This window comes from Bicyclus anynana, chromosome 11 (genome assembly GCF_947172395.1).
Source record: "Bicyclus anynana chromosome 11, ilBicAnyn1.1, whole genome shotgun sequence".
Lineage (NCBI taxonomy): Eukaryota > Metazoa > Arthropoda > Insecta > Lepidoptera > Nymphalidae > Bicyclus > Bicyclus anynana.
In genome coordinates, this window is record NC_069093.1 from 5,585,840 (window position 1) to 5,600,740 (window position 14,901).

Consider the following 14,901-nt stretch of genomic DNA (forward strand, 5'->3'; position numbering starts at 1 on the left):
AAAACTATAACAAGTCATATTCTGTACATATTTTTGGTTGGAGGGCAATAAATAATCGACACTGAAATGAAAAATATATTTTTTGCCTTTTTGTCTTTTTGTCTGTCTGTCCGTATTTTTGTTGACTGGGTATCACGGTGAAACATGAAACTTTGCACGATTTGTGACCATAATACGTAAATAGGTATATGGTACTTTTTGTAACGAAAATTGGGGGTGAAATTATAATATAGTTTTTAGTTTTTTCATATTATAGGTAGGTACATATTATTTTGTTAAAAATTGGTATATGTAGGTATGTGTATTTTTTAAAATTCTACTCCTCAAGGGTTAAAAAGAGGTGTAGGTTTTTTTACTAAAAATTGTTCATGTTTTTGTTATATAAAGTGAAAATAACTATATTATAGGTTAAATTGAAAATAACTATATAAATATATTATAGGTACTTCGGTAGGAGCCTGCAAATATTTACCGACAATGGTTACTGAAGAAGGAAAATAACATAAAAAGAACGAATTCCGGGAAAAAACATAAAAGGAATGAGAACAGAAACGTCTGCGTACAAATACAATCATTTCAAAAGATTTCTAACAGTCGAGGCTTAAAAGAAATTACTTTACTCACTGTTAGGTATTATAATATTTTAGGCCAGGCGTACACGATACTTATTTTAAATGTACATTGTACATATGTACACAATCATTACGTATATAAATGGGTATATACATTAGTTATATAAGTACCATTCAGTGGCGTGTATAATTTGTACCTATAGTGCATACCCTAGTTAAAAAACTTGTGCACGCCACTGGTACCATTAGGATATATTTTAACCTATTATTCCCAAAAAAACTACTTACTAGCTATTTATACTTTCAATATCATAAATGCGACAGTAAGTCTGTCTGTCTGTTACCTTTTCACGGCTAAACGGCTGAACCGATCAAGATGAATTTTGGTATAATGGTAAATGGGATCTTGGAGCAAAACATAGGAAACTTTTTGACCCTAAAATAAAAATAGAAGGGAGTCAAATAGAGGTTGAAAGTTTTTATGAAAAGTCCCTCATTTTAGAGTTACAGTTTTCAAAATATGTTCATAAACCATAACAAAAAATACGAAATATAATGTGATTCAAGTAGTTTTTAAATTCAATCCCTAAAGTGGTGAAATAAGGGTTGAAAGTTTACATTAATTTCCACGCGGGCGAAGTCGCGGGCGTGTGCTTGTTCTTACATAATCTAAAAGCGTGAATAGTATGTAGCCTCAGACCAACTATTGTATAGGACCTTCCTCGCTAAACGTTAATTTTCTGTCAAAGTATATGATCAACGATCTAATGTGATTATAAAAACTGTCTCTATAGTATCGATGTTTCACAGTTGTAATTGTGTTCGTCGGTTAAAGAGCTCCATAAAAATACCTTTTTGTGTAGTTGAATAATGTAAAAAACGGGCAAAAACTTATAATTTAGTAAAAGATATATAAGCTGGTTTTCCTTAGAAAACGACAGAAAATTTCATTTGTGTATATGGGTGCGATACTGGTCCATCTATATTTGGTCTGAGTATGTAGTACATAGATACTCGTATATGATGGTAAACAATAAACATACAATAAACAGCTGTGGACACGCAAATACAATGGCAAAATGTTAATGATTTGTCAATAACGCCATTCGATTGTACGATTGTGATGCCGGCGTTTCCTGCTCTAATAGCATTTTCAATTTGCATTCAAACTCCCATCTCCGCTAGCTATAGAGTTGTGGGTAGGAACGAAATGCGAGTCTAAATACACAATTGCTAGAATATTCGACCGGCCCAATTTCAGAATGGGGTTAATCAACGAGGAACGACACTGGACACTCGAAAGTGAAGAAATAAATTGTGACCAGTCACCAGCTTATACTTCTCTACTACTATAGTGGCGTCCTAATTTCCGTTTTTAGGGTTCCGTAGTCGACAAGGAACTCTTAAAATTTCGCCATGTCTGTCTGTGCGTCAGTCCGTCTGTCTACTACTTACTACTACTAGACGGCTACTAGAAAGCTGGAAATTAGCATGAGTATATTTATATGTGAATTAAAAATGTGAACAAAGTGTGAACTAAATGTAAAGTGGGGATGATTATTTTTTATTCGTTTTTATCATAGTGTGGGTGTGTATTTTTCGATTTAGGGATCTGTTTGTAAAATATTAAATTTTTATGAGCAAATTTTTGCTAGAGTCAAGTATTAAACGGTTAGTATATTAAAAGGTTATTTATGGATACGTGAAAAAAACGCTAGAGTAGTATATAACGAAATTACAAGGAAAACTATAATTACAGCTAAGTAGCAATTGCTCTCTATAGAGTTAGAGGAAATAACTTGGATAATATAGCTTTCTATTCGTGAAAGATAATTTTTAATAGATTTAGTAATTTAACTTTTATGCATCTATACTAAATAATATTACTTATAAAGGTGAAGAGTTTGTTTGTTTGTGAAAAAAATATTCTAGTTTTAGATAGCCCATTTATCGAGGAAGGCATAAAGGCTATATATTATCCCCGTATTCCTACGGGAATGGGAACCACGCGGGTGAAACCGCGCGGCGTCAGCTAGTAAGTAATAAATACACAAACTGAAATGAGTATTAAAATTAAAAAAAAAGGAAATATAGATTGATGGAACTGATTCTCCCTTATTCCCTATATCTCCGTACCGACTCTTAAATCTATGCCCTATACACTACCACTTATATCTACAGTATCTACCACTTTACAATATTACTTTAATAGATACTATTAGTTTTATAGATACTAGTATTTTTGAATTTCGAACGTCCTTCCTAGACATCGTATTTTATAAAAATATTTGTTCGGATACTCGTATCCAAAATATTTATGACTTGCACGAACGTATAGCTAACAACAAAGGCAATGAACGCAAAATTAAAATCCAGCCGAGCCGCAGTGGTAATTAGCGCTAGGTACGGTTTTTTATCGTCTGGACGCTAAAGACGGGATAATGGAGAGCGGCGACGATTAATATTTACTTAATATTCCCTGCAGCTGCAGGCAATTTGCTATTTAGGTTTAGTTTGAATGACGCTTAATTACACAAAATGCCCTGATAAAAAGTGTTAATGCACCGAGTGTCTACCTACCTACCAATTTTAAATAATCTACTTCAATTTACTTTTTATATTCAACATTATGATCGTACCTACTATTAATTTATAGTAGTTGGTGATAGGTATGTATGTTTGTGCGATTGGTGTATTTTAATGTTTAAGGCACGTAGGATTTTTTAGTTTTGAATGGTCCTATAGTCCTTTATTGCAGTAGTCAGCTATGAAAATAATTTTTAAGTTTCTACTAATTAAATATAAACATAATCATAATAATATTAAAGCTGGCAGCTAAATCACAGTATTTTTTTAAACTCTCAACATTATTTGGTTTCTCTGTCTACGTTATTTTGACTTGTCTATATGTAAATGCTGTCATGTATCTTTTTAGCCGTTTGTGCTGTCATGTGTCAATAATTTTGTCTATGATTCCTATCTGTCATCTGTCTGATAATATCTGTCATTTGTCAAATCGCCGCACAGTCCAACTATGATTTTCTAATTATTTACTTGTTATTTTACGGCAAAATTTACCATAAAATAATGAATTTGTCAGAGGAAAGCAATTTTTCGAACGGCTTGCTGTACGTGGGCTTCAATCAAGACCAAGGTGAATAACAGGAAACGCATTGTGACATGTTGAAAGCAAAAACGTAACTTTTTGTTGTGATGTTTTTATTTACTGTTATTTCGTGTTGATTCAGTGTCGCAATCTTTTTCAGGTTGCTTCGCTTGTGGAACGGAAAATGGATTCAGGGTTTTCAACAGCGATCCGCTTAAGGAAAAAGAGAGACAAAACTTTGCAGAAGGCGGCCTTTCCTACGTCGAAATGTTATTTAGATGTAACTACATGGCCCTGGTTGGAGGAGGGAAGACGCCCGTATACCCTCCGAACAGAGTGATCATATGGGACGACCTGAAAAAGGATTCTGCTATATCGCTAGACTTTAACAGTCCAGTAAAAGCTGTTAAACTTAGAAGAGATCGTATTGTTGTTGTTCTGGGTAACTTTCTAGAACTTTTTTTCTGTGTATCAATTTTAATTGCCTAATTCTATACAAGCTGAACGCCCGCGACTTTTAAGTTGTCATAAACTGCGCGGGAACCATGGATTTTCAGGGATAAAAAGTAGCATAAGTGTTAATTCAAAGCATACTATATTTCCATTCCAAATTTTAGCCAAATTGGTTCAGTAGTTAGGGCATGAAAAAGTAAATAAACAGTGGTTTGATTTCATACCCTGAACCTATTAAATCAAGAAGTTCTCAGGGAGAAGATCATAGCCAGCCCTCTACAAAACCTATTTAAAAAAAGTGTTTAGAGACAGTATGCATGTATAAATTGCATGGTAATGATAGTAAATTAATCTCTCAAGTTGACAATAAATTTCATAAGCTTTTTCAAGATTTTACTTCATTAGTAGAGTATTTTATATAACTAGCCAAGGAGCTTAGCTTGAAAAAGAGTACCTTATTTTTGCAAAGCAAATTAATTGTGTGGCATAATTAAATTTTACACCTTTGAGAAAATTGTAGCCCTCAGAATTGGACAGGCAGCCAGTGACATGCACAAAGTTCTTAAATAGGGTAGGCGCTATACCTACCTACTGATTATACAAAATGAAAAATTTCAAAAAACAATAAAAAAATATACTTTTATTTAGAGCACACCATTATAGTTGGCCATTATAGAACATAATCAAATATCTAGAACACTATGGCAAACAACACACTGTTATTGTAATTTAATTCAGAGGTTTAATTAGAAAGTATAAATGTATAAGTGAAAGTGTTTGTACAAATGTATAATATCTCTATTCACTACATAATTATACATACAATTCTTGTGTGTGAGAGGCTGATGTGATGATGAGTCAGGCATTGTACTCTAAAGGGCTGGGGTTAATTTGAAGAATTTTTTGTTTGAGTGGTACTCTTGGTGATTTTAATTCATAGTAATATCTAATCACATAGTGCTTGTTAGCTGTGTAGCCCAGTGGAAATAAAACAATACGGAAGGCATAGGTTCAATTTCGGTCTGGAGCATGCACCTTCAGCTTTCAGTTAAGTGTATTTTTAAAAATTAAATATCACGTGTCACAAACGGTGAAGGAGAAACATTGTGAGGAAACCTGCATACCCTAGAATTTTCATAATTCTCTATGTGTGTGAAGTCTGCCAATCTCTATTGAGCCAGCATGGTGGACTATTGCTGTAACGCCTCTCATTCTTAGAGGAGACTTGTTAAAATGCTAGTGCATTCCACATAAACTAAGTCACCGGCTACAAGTACATAATATAACCGAAGATTGTATATTATGTACTTGTTGTTAAGGTTTTTGAACTGTGGGTCAACTAATGTACCATAGATCAACAAGAACCTATTTATTTCAGAGAATTTGATTAAAGTCTACACTTTCACCGCCCAGCCACAGTTACTTCATGTGTTTGAGACATGTCAGAACTCTAGAGGACTGTGTGTTGTTTGTCCAAATAGCAACAACGCTCTACTTGCATATCCAAGCAGAAAGACTGGGCATGTTCAGGTAAATATACATATGGTCGATGCCCCAATATCAGAAGTGGGATATGATCGATGCCCCAATATACATTTAAATAAAATAATTATATACGTTACTCGAAAATTAGAGAGCTGTGATAGCCTAATGGATATGACCTCTGCCTTCAATTTAGAGAGAGAAAATTCGAAACTGGTCCTGAGGATGTACCTCCTATTTTTCAGTTATATGCATTTTGAAAAGAAATATATATCATGTGTCTCAAACTGTGCAGGAAAACAATTTTGAGGAAATCTGAAAAGTTTGCCAATCCACATTGGGACAGCGAGGTGTCTATTAGTCTAACCCCTCTCATTTAGAGACGAGATTTGTGCTCAACAGTGAGCCATATATAGGTTATGTTAATGATGATGATGACTCAAAAATTGTTATTAACTATGTATATTTAAGTTTTATACAATTGTGTTGAACTTACCATTTTTGTCTGTAGCTTTATCATACTATATTATTTTATTTGAACTCCTACCAGATCAAACCAATTTGGAAAATATTAATTGTAAATTGATTTAAACAGGGCATCAAAACCTAGGACCTGCCAGTTATTAAGCAACATTTATACAACTGTGCTAGACTAATCTTACCACCACCACCAGTCCGAGATAGTGATGTTTTGCTAAGCTTAAGGTTGCCTGTAAGAAATTGCTTCCAAGCTATAAGGCAGCCCTTTGTAAACTACTTCTTAGTACTTCTTTCTTTTTGTCTTTGCATTATGTGGTTTAAAAATAATAATAGCGCCATAGTTAAAGGGACAAACATAACACTGAAACGTCAGGGTTCGATCATCATTATTCGTAAATTACTAATTAGACACAGTTACTGTTATAACAATAATACCTATTGTCTTAAAAGTCTATGACTAATTAAAGGTGAAGGTTACTCATATTCCAAACATTTGACTATAATAATATCAAACAGAAAAGAAAGTTAAGCAAACAACCTATTGTACTCCACAGTTGGTTGAACTCACAAGCCTTGCGGGTACAAGTGCTGCACCAGAAGGTCATCTCATTGCAGCTCACGAAGCTCCACTATGCTGCTTGGCACTTAACGTTGGTGGCACTCGGTTGGCCACAGCTTCGTCCAAAGGAACACTAATCAGAGTATTTGACACAAACACTGGGCAAAAGTTGGCAGAGTTAAGAAGAGGAGCGCATCAGGTAAAAAGTTTTTTTTAGTTGAAAAAAAACTTAAATTAAAACACATTTAGGTTATGGAAAAGTGCTCCCAAGCACCCTGTATATGAAGTGAAAGTGATGTATTTCCATGATAAAAAATATCTCTATAAACATTTTCCAGTTAAAGTTCCATTAAAAACTGTTCAGCTGTTCCACAGATTAGCTCAGACAAATACAAAGACTATAGACAATTTTTTTTTTGTGTTTTAGTAGATAAAGAATGTCACAGCCACTAATTAATTAATAACTAATAAGCACTTGAGAAAACTTTTATTTTAAAATCACAGACAGATAGAATTACTGGATTAGTTTATTAATTAGATGAATAAAAAAGAAAAGAGAGCAGTAGAACATAAAAGATGATTTTTTAAATGCTTTTTTTGTCTGTCTGCCGGTGTTTGTCAGATCACAATCAATGAAATACATTCCACTCATCCATTGTCATCATCATCATCATCATGCCAATGGCACAGTGGTGGGATGGTAGATTTTGCAAGGAAGAATAGCTCCTTTTAGAATTTTAAAGCCTAATCCAGGACTGGAACTCCCTTTTCATTTTCATGATCTGAAGCCACCCATATTAACCACTGGACCAAAAATGTAGTTGCTCCTCCATTATAATAATAATAATAAAAATAATAATAATAAAAAGCCTTTATTTACTGAATTTTATATACATAATATTATTGTAATATATCATTGACCCTGATTCTTTTCTTCAGCTTGCCCTCAGGCATAGGCCTCCTCCAGACACTTCCATAGTTCTCTATCTCTTGCTTTCCTTCTCCATGTGTCTCCTGCTGTCTGTCTGAGGTCATCCTCCCATCTTTGGCAGGGGCGACCTCTTTTCCTTTTTCCTATCCTAGGATACCACTCTGTCACATCCCTCCATTATACTGACCCAAAATCTTTATTTCCAGGCAACAATATACTGTATAAACTTCAACCACACTAGTACAAACCTGTGTGTGACGTCAGACCATGGCACGGTCCACATTTTCAGTTTGGAAGATGAGAAGTTGAACAAACAGTCGAGTTTGGCAACCGTCAACTTCTTGCCCAAATATTTCTCGAGTAACTGGAGTTTCTGTAAATTCACCATACCCAATGGACCTCCTTGCATCTGTGCTTTTGGTGTTGATAAAAGTTCAATAATTGGTAAGTTTAATAATTCACAATTTTAGATTTACATATTTACTTATTTCAATGCAGTTGGACTTTATCTTGACATGAACTTGGACTCAATAACATTAATAAATACTGCTTTGCTATAATATAGGATTCTTTCTTGCCACAAATAAAGATTGTCTTGCCTTGAACAAAAACTCTGTCTTTTCTTGCTTATGAACAAGGACTCTGTTTACCATGAATAAGACTGTCTTGCCATAAACTACGATTTCTTACGACAAACAAGTACTGTTTTGCCATGAACAAACATTGTTTTGAACAAGGTCTCTGGAGTGCCATAAACTAGGAGTCTTTCTTGCCATGATTAAAGTCTCGGTCTTACCTTAAAATTGGACTATTTCTTGCCATGAATGCTTTGCAATGACATGAACAAAAACTGTTTTTTTATGTACAAGGTCTCTGTATTTTCATGAACAAAGACTATTTATTAAGCCACATAATTTGGTTTTTCCAGTAATATGTGCCGACGGATCGTACTACAAATATAAGTTTAACGAAAAGGGTGAATGCACCAGAGATGTGTACGCGCAGTTCCTGGAAACCTCTGAAGACAGATAAGTGCTTTCCAATAAACGTGGTATTCTACTACGAAGGAATTATTACCATCGTTTTACAGCACGGGCACATACTATACGATACTTTACACCCACACCATGTTTCAATGTTAGGTCAAATTTAATCTTGTTGTAACTATATTGTATTTCCCTGACATTTTGGCACTACAACCCCTTTAAAAAAGGTTGAATAGGCTATAAGTCAATGATATATCTAGTAAAGACAAAAAGATATCGACCAATAGCAGAGTCGATAATATCACCCTCTCGACCAAAGCAGTGAATCAAAAATATCATTATCTCTGTTGTCCCAACGCAATGACAGAGGTAACGATATTTTCTATTCGCTGTTATTAGTCGACAATGTCTTTCTTTTTATGCATTCTTTAGTCCTACTGATGTCAAAAATTTAAGTCATCGCTTCATATACATTACACAAGAGTAAATGTGTTTTTAGGTGCCAGTTAAACAATTTACATACAGGATGATTTTAGTGGTAGATCATATTAAATTATTCCACCAAAGGCATTATATTAATCGTACCTGATCGTAATCAGCCCCCTAGCCAAGTGCCACGGCGATTCTCTTTCTACGATTGCTAACGCTTCGAAAACTAGAAAAAATTATGGGAATGACTTATCTTGATCACTTGACCTGTCGATAGCAAATGACATTCCTATACATTTTTCTAGTTTTCGAAGCGTATTTCGATCGTATAGAGAAAATCGACGTTCCACTTGGCTAGGGGGGCTGGTGTGATTGCAGTTAAGCTCTTACTATATAACAAATAAAATCATCCTGTTTCTCAACAATATGTCAGTCTATTAAGATTAGATTTGACTTAACACGAGTATAGTGCGTGTAATGCGTTTTCAATGTATTCCCGGCTTTATGAATGCAAATTTATCAATTCTTTATTGGTACTGTGTTTTAAAACTCTTATGATAAGTTCACACTAGTTCCCCAGTGAGAGCTTGTGCTAAATACTTTTGAAAAATAATTTAAATTAAAAATGATAGTAAGGAGAGACCAACACGACTGTTTTAAACAGTGTGTAGATATTGTGATGCATACCCTATACATATATTTATGATACTTATATACGTATATTTTCAGTTTTATATGCTAGGCGGTCCATGCGAAAGTGTCTTTATGTGCATTTTATATGAGAAGTTCTCTGCTGCTTTCACATTTCTCACATCATTTTATTGTAAAAACAATACACACCCTGATTAACTATGTAATTTTTTGGCCTGCATGAATTTTTTTTTTATGTGAATTTTTTTGCATTCTGCAGTCAATTTATATTTATTTATTCACACTAAAAGCGCGGGCTTCCCAAATTTGACCCATGGTATATTTTAATGATTGTTATTTATTATTTACAATGTTTTATTAGTTACTAGCCGCAACTTCGTCCGCCCTTAGACCTCTTAATCCAGCCCTTACAGTAGTATCGCTGCAAAAATGGAGTATCTTCTCCCGTTTTCCCAACATTTCCCTTCACTGCTCTGCTCCTATTGATCGTAGCGTGATGAAAGGTATACTGCCAAGTTTCGTTAAAATCCGTCGAGTAGTTTGTTTCTATAACGAACATACAGACAGACAAAAATTTTACTGATTGAATTTTTGGCATCAGTATCGAGCACTAATCACCCCCTGATAGTTATTTTGGTAATATATTTCATGTACAGAATTGACCTCTACAGATTTATTAAGTATAGAAATTATCCTTAGAGGTCCATTTTGGGGGTCACACAATTTACAAAAAATCGTAGTTTGACACGTAATATAAGTGCTGCAGAGACTAAATTATATATTCTTATTCAAAGTGCATAATGACATTTTAAAAATTATTATTTTTGAGTCGTAGTAGTTAATACGGCTGCCTAGAAAGGTAATTTTGTAAATAAAAAGACTCCTCTAAGCTAAAGAGGCCTATGTAGACTTTTAAGTCTTTAAGACTGCTTGGTAGCTAAATTAAAAAAAACTCTTTGCGTATGAAAATGTAATTTTTACTTAGCTTCGAAGTTACATATCTTTGATAATATTCATTTTACACTTTTATTTAAATTATCTTTGAGACTAATATTTAATTATATTTTATAATGAGGCTTTAAAACATTAAGCTGCATTCAGATCGGATCAACACGAGCGAACAAATAAGACAAGATTTATTTTATTTTTGATTTATTTTTTTCGTTTTATGAATTTATTTTTGGTAGAACTTATGTTAAAAATCTTTGTCGAGGCTCGTGATTGTAATCTGTACGCATCATTATTGATGAGTTTTATTTATACAGTACCAAATATTTTGAAATCAAATGTGCGCGTTGCTTACATTTAATGAATATGGAGTTAAAGTCAATCGCACACTGCCACATTTTTTAATTTTTTTTTTTTTTGGAGAATATTTTCCATATCTTTTTTTTTTAATATGACCAACAGCAGTATCCATGTAACAACCTGTATGTGTTTCTGGTATTAAAAACTGTGTGGGATTAACTTTACCAAATTAATACATTGTACAACGCCCACGCTTGATATTGATACATCTTTGTACATTTATAATTATTGTTATCGATAAAAAATATCTAAGAAATTTATGATGTTATACCTATTATAATCAGATATATTATAAACAACCCCGTAATATCATTTTGATTGCCTTAATGGAAGATCTCGAAAAAAAACGTTTTTATTAGTTAAACTAAAATGGTAAAAAATTAAAGATTTTAATTGTTATAGATTAAGATATTATTATTTAAATGAAATTATTACTATAATTGCAACTGTTTAATATTGTAAAATACTAAGACTGAGCGTTTGCCAACTAATGATTTTATATGTTATAATATTTATGGCTTTTTAACTTGTCACATTTTCAAAAGAATAAAATAACAATTAAAAAATAAATTAATGACTATACAGTTTATTTGGTATCATGCAACACCTTCGTTTTTGAGACTGGCAACATTCGAACTATAACTTTATTTAGCTGGTGAACGATCAGCCTAAATTATTATGCTCGCAAAAAATACATTTCATTAGTAATCTCCACTAAGAATACTTCTTACTGCGTAATTTTTCTAAGCGAATCTATCGTTTACCTAATATTCTTCATTAATATTTTGTATTTTACACAATCAATTTAATTTTATAAGCATTCAGCTATAGGAATCTACATAACTGTGTTCTTAACTGTGCGGCACATGCAACTTTAGCCAAGTGTCGTCGTCGTCGATCGTCGATTCTTTTTCTAAGATCGCAAACGCTTAAATTATTTTTATCTTAAAAGAACATAAAATATAGGGCATATTTTATGTTCTTTTAAGATAAAAATAAGTTGACACTCGGAATAAAGGCCCAGCCTCCGTACAAAATTGGATCATGTGCTTTGAGCTTTAATACAAATGTAATGAGTACATTTTACTATGACTATTTTATAATGATTGTACAGAACTTATGTGATGCGGTAAATTCGCTTATAGAAATGGCGTCTTGAGAAATACAAGCAGATAATTATTTATTTTTTATTATTTGTGTTCAAAATTAATGTTATTCTTATGATATCGTTCACTGATTACGTCACATTAAATGCCTCTACGCTATCCACATCTCTATCCCATTTCATACAAAATATATCAAATAAAAAGCACGTGCCAGCTACTCTCCTTTTTGTTGAGTGACGTAATGTGTGAATAACAGCGGCGAAGAGTTCATGCAAGCCGATTCCTGTTGGGTTACCTTTAAACATCTATACATATTCATTGTTGTATTGTATCTAGATACCTATATGAGAGTATGAATTTCCTTTTCTTTGGGACGGCTTACCTTCAACTAAATTCCATTCTTCGTCACTGGTGAATAGGTCTTTATGTTCGTATATTTTATTACGTAGATTGATGCAATCGTTATTTATCATGATGAATTTTATGGACTTACTTTTACCTTCTGATAAGTGTTTGGTAGTAAACGTTTTGTCACTGTCTTACTATATGTCAAATGACCAGGACGACATTTTTGTTTACTAATCTATCCATAGAGAAGCAGTATTTGTTATTTAAAACTACCAGTAGATGGCGGTGTTAGAGTACTTTGAAACAATCCCTATTTGTAAACTGCAAGAACCTGTTGCGATGCAGTTATGCGTGAGGCTCACAGATGGCGCTTTGTTATTTTTGAAATAGGCTCACAGATGGCGCTTTGTTATTTTTGAAATAAGTTTTACTTAGTCGTGTGGTCTGCACACTGCATGATGTATTTACAGCACACTCGTGTTTTACTTATTTACCTTACCTGGCTGTTACTGATTACTTACTTTAATTCCCGTGTCTTGGCCCAAATAGGCCTGACCATAAACCATAGACGACTGAAAGAGATTAGCTCACATATTAAAGCCATTATCATACTTTTTGTAACTCATTCTCATCACACATAATGTACACTTTAAATAAGTGTTTACTATTTATAATGTAATCAGTGCACCAAAAGTAAATATGACGCGAGTATATTAAAGTGGGCGGATAATTGTGCCTCTGAGTATATAATCTGTATGTACCATTTTGAATAGAATGCGGCGATTGCATCAATCATTCATAATACAACTACTTGGCAATGATTATTTAGAGTTACCGTACATAAATGTAAACTCAATTAATTATTCTTCAGCTTTACATAATATATTTTTTTATTTTTACTTCCAACCGCTATTAAGTAGGTACTGTTTTACTACGTTTATGATTTTTTTAGCTATCCAATGACTGTTGTAATCATTTTTTTAATAAATTAATAATAAGATATTTTATTATGGCAATTTATTTATCACCCAATTCTTTGTTCTCCATTTAATCACATTTACCTCAAAATTTAAACATAAAAAAACATACATACAGCCGAACATAGAACCTCCTCCTTTTTGGAAGTCGGTTAAAAATGAAAATATATCTTACTGAAATAGATGTACTTGAAATAATAGAAATTACTGACCAATTACAATGTTGCCAACACAAAAAAAATATTATGAAATCAACTTAACTATTTTTATTTAAATAACTTTTTTAATTCTGTATTTGTATTAGCTTCAGGGCTTCATACAGGACCCCTCCAAGACAAGCTTCGCTACTAATTAGTTCAATAGTATACCATAAATTATCACTTAGGTAAGTTAATATGCCATCAATTGCATCTCTATCAACTATTAGTGTCGCCACACGCGACAGCCATAAACGCCGCTACAAGAAGCAATAAAGGGCCACAGAAGTAGCTGAAGCGCGCGACAGCCACTTGTGGCCGGTGGTCGACACTTGTGGTCGGTGGCTGCTAGTTTTTTATCCATACATGCAGTATCATAACGGCGCTAGTGGCGTGTGGCAGCGTTTAGTGGCCGGTGCGGGCCATTAAAAGCGAGCAGCGACGATTGAAGCGGCCACCTACGTCAACCGTGTGCGGCGAGTCCATATAAAATGAATGAAAACAACAGGAAATGCCGATGGTGGCGTTTTGTGGTTGTGGCCGGTGGCCCGTGTGCGGGAACCCTAAGGTTTTGTCAGTCTATATATGAATAAATGATTTATTGAGCAAAAAACAATATATGCCGCAGATTTAAATAAAAAAAGACAATATTGATAAACTAATAGTTTTTACTTAGTCAAATATTAACCTACTATCTTTTTAGTACATCTATAAACGTGTTTCTCGGTATTTTGATGTTGGCAACACTACGCATCTTCTTCTTTCCGTCCGCCTGCTGCTTTAATAGTTTTTTTCGTCGCGTCACATCACCACCATACTGAAAGTAAATAAAAATATATTGCTCAGCAAAGGGAATAGGCCATCCCTGGCCCAGGCCTACCCTAACCACCCGGCAATTTACTTATATTTAAAAAAAAATTGATAATTCTACTTTAATAATGAAATCATTACTTTAACAAAAAAGTTTGCTACAACTTTTTACGACATTTTTAAATCATCTTTGTTTACATTGGGGACAAGCTCATTATTTACATTGGATCGTTGACCATACATCCTGAGTTTTACATTTTTTGAAGACTTATGATTGGTATATTTCTTCGTTTTTTGTTTATTAAGCTTGTTGGTAACAGAAAAAAATAATACAGCATCAAATGTTACTTCGCCGCTTTGGTACATCAGCGAAAATTTTGTCTATTATGTGATAAAAAAATGTATTTCTCTTCAAGAAACATACTTTTATTAAGCCAATTAATTAACCAGATCCTTATTTATACATCATATTATCATCTCCATATACTTTTATACGTGGGTAAACC

At 33.4% G+C, this 14,901-nt stretch overlaps 2 protein-coding genes across 2 annotated transcripts in view; one reads left to right on the forward strand and one right to left on the reverse strand.

The window, feature by feature from the left end:
* The first annotated feature begins 3,567 nt into the window (after window positions 1-3,567).
* On the forward strand, window positions 3,568-13,418 carry LOC112054068 (WD repeat domain phosphoinositide-interacting protein 3). Its single transcript, XM_024093723.2, has 6 exons — window positions 3,568-3,726; window positions 3,839-4,120; window positions 5,510-5,661; window positions 6,648-6,851; window positions 7,790-8,027; window positions 8,512-13,418. Exons 1-6 carry the CDS (start codon window positions 3,660-3,662, stop codon window positions 8,613-8,615), a joined length of 1,047 nt encoding a protein of 348 aa, XP_023949491.2. The 5' UTR covers window positions 3,568-3,659; the 3' UTR covers window positions 8,616-13,418.
* An 817-nt stretch (window positions 13,419-14,235) lies between these two features.
* Window positions 14,236-14,901, reverse strand: part of LOC112054063 (translation factor GUF1 homolog, mitochondrial) — a 12,211-nt gene continuing 11,545 nt past the window's right edge. The window contains exon 11 of the mRNA XM_052884482.1: window positions 14,236-14,402. Coding sequence (XP_052740442.1) covers window positions 14,277-14,402 — 126 coding nt within the window. The 3' untranslated portion in view covers window positions 14,236-14,276. The remainder of the gene's footprint in view (window positions 14,403-14,901) is intronic.

Excerpts from the sequence above, each read along its gene's own strand:
- LOC112054068 (XM_024093723.2), top strand. The coding sequence starts at position 3,660 with ATGAATTTGTCAGAGGAAAGCAATTTTTCGAACGGCTTGCTGTACGTG. Across the intron at positions 3,727-3,838 it reads GGGCTTCAATCAAGACCAAG|GTTGCTTCGCTTGTGGAACG; the intron begins GTGAATAACAGG and ends AATCTTTTTCAG. Across the intron at positions 4,121-5,509 it reads TCGTATTGTTGTTGTTCTGG|AGAATTTGATTAAAGTCTAC; the intron begins GTAACTTTCTAG and ends TATTTATTTCAG.